The sequence below is a fragment of the Dama dama genome, chromosome 4 (genome assembly GCF_033118175.1).
Source record: "Dama dama isolate Ldn47 chromosome 4, ASM3311817v1, whole genome shotgun sequence".
Classification (NCBI taxonomy): Eukaryota; Metazoa; Chordata; class Mammalia; order Artiodactyla; family Cervidae; genus Dama; species Dama dama.
The window spans coordinates 68,419,465-68,429,539 of record NC_083684.1 but is presented as its reverse complement, the minus strand read 5'-3'; the positions used below and the strand labels follow the sequence as shown (position 1 = coordinate 68,429,539).

General features: G+C 54.5%; 1 protein-coding gene across 1 annotated transcript in view; it reads right to left on the bottom strand.

Moving 5' to 3' along the window:
• Positions 1 to 285: 285 nt before the first annotated feature.
• CACNG8 (calcium voltage-gated channel auxiliary subunit gamma 8) overlaps positions 286 to 10,075 on the bottom strand; it is a 13,744-nt gene continuing 3,954 nt past the window's right edge. The window contains exons 2-4 of the mRNA XM_061136652.1: positions 4,324 to 4,407; positions 3,045 to 3,185; positions 286 to 1,046 (exon numbers count right to left, since the gene is read on the bottom strand). Of these exons, the coding sequence (XP_060992635.1) occupies positions 286 to 1,046; positions 3,045 to 3,185; positions 4,324 to 4,407 (986 nt within the window). The remainder of the gene's footprint in view (positions 1,047 to 3,044; positions 3,186 to 4,323; positions 4,408 to 10,075) is intronic.

The following is a 10,075-nucleotide window of genomic DNA, read 5'->3' as shown; positions in this document are numbered from 1 at the left end:
CCCCAAATCCCACAAAAAAATAAAACACAACGCTCGCTCCCAACGGCCCCCTCCCTTCCCTTCCCTTCCCCCTCCCTCAGGGTCCCTGATTCAGAGGGTGGGGGGATGTTCCCCCACACCCAGGTGGGCGGGGGTAGGGCGGGGAGGGGGCGCGGGGGAAGGCCGAGCAGTCTTCAGCGCGCTCACGGGGAAGGAGGGGGGCGCCCCCGACCCCCGGCAGCCTCGTTGCACGCGCGCCCGCGCACGCGCCCCGGACACGCCCCCTCCGCGCCCCCAGGCGCGCCCCTACACGGGCGTGGTTTTCCTGTTGAGCGTGTTGGTGTTGGAGGCGCCGGCCTCCTTGGCTAGGGTCCCTGGGGCGGGCGCGGAGGGGGCGGGCGGGGCGGGCGCTGGCGCGGCGGGCGGCCCGGTGACCGTGACCGTGACTCCGCCACCCGCCTCCTTGGGGAAGGCGTTGTGCAGCGTGAGGAAGCCGGGCGCCCCCGCGCGGTCCCGCTCCGCGCCCGCCCCCCCGCCGCCGCCACCCCCCGCGCCCCCCGCGCCCGCGGCCGCCCCGCCGTACGCCCCGCCGCCGGCACCGGCGCTCGCCAGCCCCGCGGCCACGCTGCCCTTGGACGGGTCGCGGCTGAGCGTGTACATGGAGATGTCCGTGGAGGCGAAGCCCGGGCCCCCGGCGCCGCCGGGAGACGCGTCCCGCGACGGCGACGGCTCACTGGAGCGGGAGCTAGAGCGGGAGCGGCGGCGGTAGCGGAAGCGGTAACTGGGCAGACGGAGGATGGCCGAGGGGCCGCTCCCGCCACTGCCGCCCGCGCCCCCGCCGGCCTTGAGTAGGTCCGAGCGAGACTGGCAGTGCGCCTCGCGGCTGCGCTCGATGTAGATGTTGACAGCCAGCACGCCGATCACCTCGGCCAGGATGAACGACAGCCCGCCGAAGTAGAAGGACCAGCCGTACGAGTAGTGGTTCTTCTTCTCCTCGTCCCGCTTCGGGCCCGGCTCGCCCGCGTTGGCCGAGATGTACACGATCACCCCGATGATGTTGCTCAGGCCTGGGCGGGGACGGTCAGACGGGAGCCTCGAGGCCGTCCCTGGCCCTGCCCCCTCCCCCAACCCCCAAATCTAGGCTCTGCCCTGATGGTCTAGGCTCCGCCCTGCTTTGGCCTAAGTCGCACCCACAATGTTCTAGGTCCTGCCCCCGGCCTAAGCTCCACCCACGATGGCTTAGGCCCCACCCCCTGGCCTAAGCTCCACCCCTGATGATCTAGGCCCCGTCCAACTCTGGCCTAAGCTTTACCCACAACGGTCTAGGCCCCGCTCCAGAGGGGCCCTACTCTGCCCTGACTTGTCCAGGCCCCGCCCCCTGGCCTAAGCGCCACCCACGGAGGCCTAGGCCCCGCCCAGATAGGCCCTACCCTGCCTGACTTGTCCAGACCCCGCCCCCTGGCCTAAGCTCCACCCCTGATGGTCTAGTCGTCACCCCACTCTGGTCTAAGCTCCACCCACTATGATCTAGATCCCACCCCACATGGTCCATATACCACACTGGGCAATTAGGCCCCGCCCCGTGTTGATCTATGCTCGCCCTGACACGGTCCAAGCCCTTCCCAGATGATCTAAATTCCTCCCCAGCTGGCTCAGGCCCCACCTTGCTGCTGCTACTGCTGCTGCTAAATCGCTTCAGTCGTGTCCGACTCTGTGCGACCCCATAGACGGCAGCCCACCAGGCTCCTCCGTCCATGGGATTTTCCAAGCAAGAGTACTGGAGTGGGCTGCCATTGCCTTCTCCCAGGCCCCACCTTAAACGGCCCCAAATCCTGCTTCGGATGGCCCACTATCCCTGGCTAATTCAGGTCCTAGTCTGTTGTTCTAAAGCTCACTCTAGGTGTTCTAAACGCTGCCCTGGTTGGTCCAGGGCCCACCCTAGATGGTTCAGGCTCACCCTTAGTGGTCCAGATCCCTCCAGGAAAACCCAAGCCCTGCCCTAGACAGGGTTAACTCCTGCCCAGATGGTCCAGGCCCTTCCCTGGCTGGCCTAAACTCTGCCCTTGATAAGATGACCCAGGCCCTATGCTGATTGGTCTAACTCCCCCCTAACTTTGTAAATCTTGGCCTCACCCTCGGCTCGTTTTAAGTCTGTTAATAAGGTAATCCCGTTGACTCTCTAGACCCCAACTCTGGTTGATCTGAACTCTCTCATGATTATCATCTATTCTAGGCCTTCCTCTTGGTAGCCTTATTAGAGCAGGAAAGAGGGGGACACAACTTAGGAACTAGACAATCTTCTAGTCTAAGCCCCACCTCCAGCTTGCTAAGTCCCGCCCCCTGAGGATCTCGGCCAGACTCTTCCCTAGGCCCAGTTTGTAGTTAGCCCTGCCTTTCAAATCCTCCAAGCCCCACCCCTGCAGGTCACATCCTTCTCTGAAAGCACCCCTTGCTATTTACGTTGAACCCTCCTCCTCTTCAGGATTCCACCGCTTTGAGAAGACTCTCAAGTTCCGGAATTGCCCAGTACGACTCACGTTGAATAGGAGGGGGGTCTTGCCCCTTTAAGAAGCCCTGCCTCACTACCGAGTTGGCCTGAAACGTTCTCAGGACCGGCCACTTCTTGGATACACCGAAGACCACAAGGTCCGGCCCCCTAGATCAGGCTCCTCCCCATCTGCGTTCAAATCACTTTTTCTCCCTCTCCCGAGGGTCCTCCTGATCCTCTAGACCTCAGTTCAGCCTCAAGCCCCCACCTCTCCCAGGCTCCTCCCCTTCCATCTCCTGGACCGCCGGTTTTGGAATCTGAACTCCTGGAATCCAGGATTACGCGGTAGACACCTGTCTGAGCTGGGCTCATTCCCCGAGAAGACGGCGGGAAGGCTACACCTCCCTCGCCCAGCGGGTGGCGATGGAGCTTGGGATAGAGCCTAGGAAGGCTCCGGGCCCCAGGGAGAGCCCCGGCAGGGTGGCTTTGCAGGCTCGCCCGCGCGCGCGCGCGCGCGCAAACACACACACACAGGTGCGCGCGTGCAGGTGGGCCGCCCCCTCCCTCTGCCTCTCACCTGCTGCCACGAACAGGATCCCTGCTCCCAGGATGATGTTCCTCTTGGACTTGTAGACGCGGGAGGCCGCCACGCACACGCCCCCGAGCAGCAGCAGGATGGCGCTGAGGATGGGGAAGATGCTGGAGGCCCGGACGACCCCTGGGGAGAGACAGGAGAGGGGTGGGGGGTGGGGTGGGGGAACCAGGGCGTCAGTCACGGCCGCCTGCGCCCCTGGCGCCCCGCGCCTCCTGTGTGCCTTGTCCCCCTTCTCTCTCGCTGGTTCTCCCACTCCTCCCCTCTGCCCGCGTTCTGGTTCTTTTTATTGTCTCACTTTCTCTCCTCTTTAAGATTTCTCTCCTTCGCGATCTGATGCCCCCCCCCCCCACCTCTTTTTCTTCGTCCTTTTCTTTCTTCCTCTGTGGTTCTGCTGGCATATTTTTCCTGCCCTCTAATTTTTCTAACCGCTCTCCCTCTCTTCCACCCCACCCACCCCGCCTCTGAACGCCTCTATTTCCCTTGTGAACCATCTCCCTCTCTTTTTCCTTCTCGCACGCGCGCTCCCTTCCTCTCTTTTGCGCCTTTCCCTCTTTCTCCAGATCCTTCTTTCTATCGCATCTCTAAATCCCGCTCTGCCCCCCACTCCCCGTCCGCCTGCCTTCACCTGTCTCTCCGGGTCCCTCTTCTCTCTTCCCCTGCCCCCTCCATCGCTCCCTGCCTCTTCTCGCCTCCCTTTTCTGCCTGGCTTCATCCGTAGCTCTGGGTCTCTCTCCTCTTTCTCCCTTTCTCCTCTCTCTCTCCCTCTCTCTGCAGTCCTTTTCACTCTCCCCCAAACCCCAGGCAACCGGATTCTGCGATTTCTGAGCCCGGCTGAGGCTGCAGCCAATCACAACTCGGGGTTTGCCGCGTTCTCGGGGTAGCTACCAATCGCACCGCGGGCTTCCCCAGCCAGCTCCCGGGAGTGGCCAGGCCGCGCCGCAGATTGCCTCTAGGGCCCAGGGTGCGGTTGGCCAATCCTGGCCTGGAGAGGGACAACCAGTCACTGCCCGGAGTACCCAGGCCGGCATGGCAGCCAATCAGCTCCGGGGATCCCCCCTCTGCCCGGCCCCGAGGTGAGAGGAGGGGGCGGGAGAGGGCCCACTGAGCCAATCTGAGGCCAGAGGATCTCGCTATCTTGACTTGGACTGGCTGACAAGCTCATCTCCGCGCGTCGATCTAAGCGCGGGAGCACAGACCCCTCTCCCCTCCCACGTGCCCGAGCCCAGCAGTCCCCCCAACTCCGCCCCAGGCCCCCACGTACGGAGCAGATACTCCGCGCTGTCATGGTCGTAATCCGTGTCCTCCGGGAAGTGGTTGATCTTCACGCAGACGCCTCTTTTCAACCCTGGAGGGGAATGGGGGATGATGGTGGTGGGCACTTAACAGTTGGGGAACCGTGGGTGAGAAAAGACACCCCTCCCCTTTCCTCAAACCCCTTCTCTTTCTGGGCTGATGGGGAGACAGGAAGTACCGGCTCCTGAGCGTGTCTGCGCACCTGGGACAAACTTTCAAACTCTCTGGTCTCAGTTTGCCAACCAGGTTTAAAAAAAAAAAAAAGGAAAAAGGAAAATATCCAACACTCACTAAAAGGCCATAAGGACCTTTGCCCTGTAACCTGGACGGGGACAGTCTCTCCGACCTCTGTTTCCCCCTCTGTAAGAAAGAAGGTGTTGGTTTCAGCAATGTCAAGGCACTCTTCAACTCAAAACCCGTTGAAAACGCACAGGAAAACGGAGAGGCGACAGAGGGCCAAGAGGACTCCATTTCCCACGAGGCCCTATGAAGCCTGAGTCCCCGTGGAGGAGAGAGCAGCCCCAGTGGATCACTGGGGTGGTCGTTTCTTCAATTCTCTGTTTGGGGAATAGGGTTCCCCCTCTTTCGGCGCCCAGCACCTGCAGTCCTTTGGGAAGAGATGGAACGGTTGGAACAAGCCGGGGCAAGCTAGGGGTGCGGTATGCCTCCAGGGGTCCTGCTGTCACAGCCCCCTCCCCCCTCCCAGAACACGCATCCTTACATAGCTCAAGACTGGCATAAAAATCAGTAATAGAAGCACTTTGTTTCCTCAATTCTCCAGGTGCCTTCCCATTTCCAGGCCTCTGCCCAGGGCTTTGGAAACTCTGCTCACATTCTTTCCTGGAGAAGAACTTAACCCTTGCAAGAGAGCAGTGCCTGGGGTACCTGCTTGAGGAAGTTTTCCCTCACACAGACCCCTCCCACCCATTCTGGGGGGGGGGGTAGCCACTCTTTTTTCATTTTTATTTTTTAGCATACATTGGGTTGCTTTATGAGCTGCTTCTTCAGCACTCTGAGAGTTCCTGAACGGGGAGGGCATGGGGTCTGATTCTTTCGTGTGTCTCTAGCATTGCCTGGCACCAAAGGAGGCGTTGAGAAATGAGTGTTGAAAGAATTAGATTATGAACCATAAGGATAGCAGAAGGGGAGGTTCAAGGCAGAAGATGACAGGGAAAGAAATGCAGGTAAAGGAAAGGATTGGAAAGAAGGACTACAAGGCAGTGAATAATTCCACTAAGCGCTAACATTTGTTAAGTGCTTCTGAGGTAGATTAACTCATCCGGAGCTCCCAGGAGACCCATGAAATAGATAATGGTATTGGTGTCGTGCAGTGGCTGAACGTTAAGAACTGGAGTCGCGCTGTTTGATAATGAAGCCTGAATCCATCATGTCCTTACACCACATCCTCGTTGGCCTTACTTGGACCAGTTTGCTTCGGTTCCTTTTCCTATAACATGGGGGATACTAGGATGCACCTCCCAGATTGTTACAAGGGTTGAATCCAAGTACAGAGACTTAGCACTTTGCTGGGAACACAATTGAGTGTTCCGTTGATACCACGTCACACACCTGTTGTCCAGATGAGGAAATAGAGGCATACAAAGGGTCCATTGATTCACAGCTGATGGGTGGAAGCAGAATTCAAACACACAGCAGTTTGCTCCCACTGGAATCTAAGCCTGTAGGTGTCCCAACATCAAGAACAATGCCTAGAGAATTGGAAATGCTTCATATTTGTATATAAGAATGATTGAATGGGCAAGAAGCACATGAAAAGATGATCTGTATCACTAATCATTAGGGAAATGTAAGTGAAAACAACAATGAAATACTATCTCATAGATATGAAATACCATCCCATTCAGACGGCTACTATACACAAACAAAACAAAACAAAATAACCAGTGTTGGTGAGGATGTGGAGAAATTGGAACCTGTCTGCACTGTTGGTGGGAAAGTAAACTGGTTCGGTCTCTATGGACAATAGGATGGAGGTTCCTTAAAAAATTAAAAACAAAATTACTATGAAAGTGAAAATGAAGTCACTCAGTCTTTTTGACCCTGTGGACTTTAGCCCTCCAGGCCCCTGTGTCCATGGGATCTTCTAGGCAAGAACACTGGAGTGGATTGCCATTCTCTTCTCCAGAGGATCTTTCCAACCCAGGGATCGAACTCAGGTCTCCCACATTTTGGGCAGACTCTTTACCCTCTGAGCCACCAGGGAATCCAATAATTCCGTTTTAGGTTTTGGTTTATCTGGCCAGGAGGCATGTGGGATCTTAGCTGCAATCCCACCTCTGGGTATATAGGAAAAGAATTGTGAGCAATGTCTCTAAGAAATATACAAATGTATCCATTTTTGTAGCAGCATTATTCACAACAGCCAAAAGCAACCTAAGTGTCCATCAACACATGAGCCAATAAACAAAGTGTGGCATATAGATAGAACGGAATATTATCCAGCCTTTTAAAAACAACGGAATTCTGACACATGCCACAACCTGGATGAACCTTGAAGACATGCAAAGTGTAATAAGTCAGTCACACAAATACAAACACTGTGTGATTCCACTCATATGAGGTGTCTAAAGCAGTCAAATTCATAGAGACAGAAGGAATGATGGTTGCCAGGGGCTGGGAGTGGGGAAGAATGGGTAGAGTTTCAATTCTGCACAATTAAGTGTTTTGGAGCCTGGTACACAATGTAAATATACTTAACACTGCTGAACTGTGCTTTTAAAATGGGTTAAGATGATATATTTTATGCTATGTGCATTTTACTACACTTAAAAAAAAAAGCAGTTGAATGAATGAATGAAGATACATCTTAGGGGAGCAAATGCTTACCCAACAGCACATCCACTGTGGTGTGGTAGGTGGGTTCAAGTTCTCTCTTTCTTGAGTGGGATCATAGTAGTTTTCTCAAAACATGAATGATAATTCAATGAGATTGAGCATGGAAAGTAGACGGCATACAGACTCTCTCCACAGACTAGTCATGCTGGAAGTAATAATAACTAGTACTTTGTTGTTGTTATTTAGTCACTAAGTCATGTCTGACTCTTTGCGACCCTGTGGACTGTACCCACCAGGCTCCTCTGTCCCAGGGATTTCCCAGGCAAGAATACTGGAGTGGGTTACCATTCCCTTCTCCAGGGGATCTTCCCGACCCAGGGATGGAACCTGTGTCTCCTGTGTTACAGGTGGATTCTTAAACCACTGAATCACCTGGGAAGTCCACTTAACTAGAATAAAACTTACTGATGGCTAACCACACACCAAACACCACTCCAAGCATTTGACAGGTGTTAACACTCTCAGAAGAGGATTGGATGGCATCACTGATTCAACGGACTTGAACTTGGGCAAACTCTGAGAGATGGTGAGAGATGGGGAGGCCTGGCATGCTGCAGTTCATTGGGTCATAAAGGTTCATACACAGCTTGGCGACTGAACAATACCCTCAGCATGGATGATCAACCCTAGGGATACTAGGAACCGAGGCGTAAAGCTGAACAAGTTGCTCAATCCCATGTAGATGTTAAATCATGAGGAGGACAGATTGGACCTCAGAGGTGAGCTTTTTGTTTGTTTGGGCTGCACTGTGCAGCTTGTGGGATCTTAGTTCCCGGACCAGGGGTTGAACCCTTGTACCCTGCAGTGGAAGCATGGAGTCCTAACCACTGCACTGCCAGGGAATTCCCAGAAGCAAGCATCTTTAGGGAAGTAGAGCACAGTGGTCATGGTAGCCACAAGCTTGGGCTTTGAAAGTATATTCTCTGGCTCCGCATACCAGGACAGTCACTTCCAAGCTGTGTGGCTTTGGGGTTTTGAATATCTCTGAGCTTCAGCTTCCTGGCTTGGAAAATGAGGATGGTGATACGACCAGATAAGGTTTGATAAGTGTTCACTCCGTGTGTGTGTGGGGCTTCCCAAGTGGCGCCACGGTTAAAGAACCGCTTGCCAATGCAGGAGACGTAAGAGATGCAGGTTCGATCCCTGAGTCGGGAAGATTCCTCTGGAGGAGGGCAAGGCAGCTCACTGCAGTATCCGTGCCTGGAGAATCCCATGAAAAGAGGAGCCTGGCGGGCTACAGTTGACCAGGTCGCAGAGTCGGACACACTAAAGCGACTTAGCACGCACATGCTGTGAAACAGGAGAGTTAAAGAGCAGACACCTGGGGGTTATGCGGCTTGCCTCTGCGTATTATCCAACCGCCTGGGCTGGGAGCTCTGCGTGCGCAGGGATGGTGGTGATGCAAACCGGTGCATCCCAGAGGGCCCGCAGAGCACAGACCCGGGCAGGCTAGGGGTGAAGGCGTGCGCACCGTGGCGAGGACCCGTGAGGACGTGCTCACTGCCCCTCGCCTGTTGGGTGGCCCTGTAGCTGACTCACTTCCCCTTTCTGGCCATCAGCTTCCTGCTCTGACAAACTCTCGTGATAATAATACCTTCCCTCCTGGAGCAATTGGGAGGATTCAATGAGACAATAAGGCCTGCAAAGTGCTGAGCACGGGGGCTTTAAATAGGCTGCTAGAGTAAATTGGGCTGTAGGTCCAAACTCTGGGCGCTGAGATTCCTTCCTGAGAAGGGGGCTAGACCCATCTGAATGCCCCCAGCCCCGGAAGGTTGGTTCTGAAAGGTGGCAGTTGAAGTGTGAGCCTAAAATATGCATCAGATTTCAGATTTATTATGAAGAAAAAAGCATCATTTTCATTAATATTTGTTATATTGCTCACATACTAAAATAACATTTTGGCTATGCTTGGTTAAATAAAATCGATTACTAACCTTTATATTAATATATTATATTGCAAAATTGCATTTATTAAATTAGATTCATTGAACCTTCCCTTTGTACTTGTTTTAATGTCACTTATTGTTGTTGTTTAATCACTCACTCAGTCGTGGCCGACTTTTTGCGACCCCGCGGACTGTAGACCGCCAGGATCCTCTGTCTGTGGGCTTCTCCAGGCAAGAATACTAGAGTGTGTTGCCATTTCCTTCTCTAGAGGATTTTCCCAACCCAGGGACTGAACCCACATCTCCTACATTGGCAGGCAGATTCTTTACCTCTGGACCACTAGGGAAGCCCTTTAATGTCACTAGTAGAAAGCTACAGTCCATGGGGTGGCAGAGTCAGACAGGACTGAGCGAGTCAGCAAAGCACACAGCACAGAAACATTTAAGGTACAGAGGCAGCTTGTGTGATGTTTCTGTTGGGCAGTGCTGGTTGAGGGATGGGACTTCTGGATTATCAAGGAGGGGAGATTCAGAGATGGGTCACCCAAATTCCTAATAATAAGAACAGAATAGAAGCTACACCATCTAGCCTTTACGCTGGGTCTACCGGCCTCCTGAATGCTTTTCATGTAATAACTCATGGGGTTCCCTCCGTAGCCCTGTAGGTTAGGGGTTATGATAACGCCCATTTCACCGATGGTGAAAAGCACAGAGACGTTGAACATGTGGCTCAAGGTCACGTTTCCGTGCCTGGCAGGCAGGAAGTAACCCAATGAGTTCTGTTCCAGAGTCTGGGTCTCCATCACCACTTCCTACTGCATTTCTCAGAGACACTTTGAAGGAGACAGGATGAGCCCCAAGAATTCCCCTGGGGACACAGCACCTTCAGGGGACCGCGGCCCCGGGGGGCCAGTTTCCACAATCCCGGATCCCCGGATAGGATGGAGGCTGGTGGATGTACTGACTTAGGAAACAAAC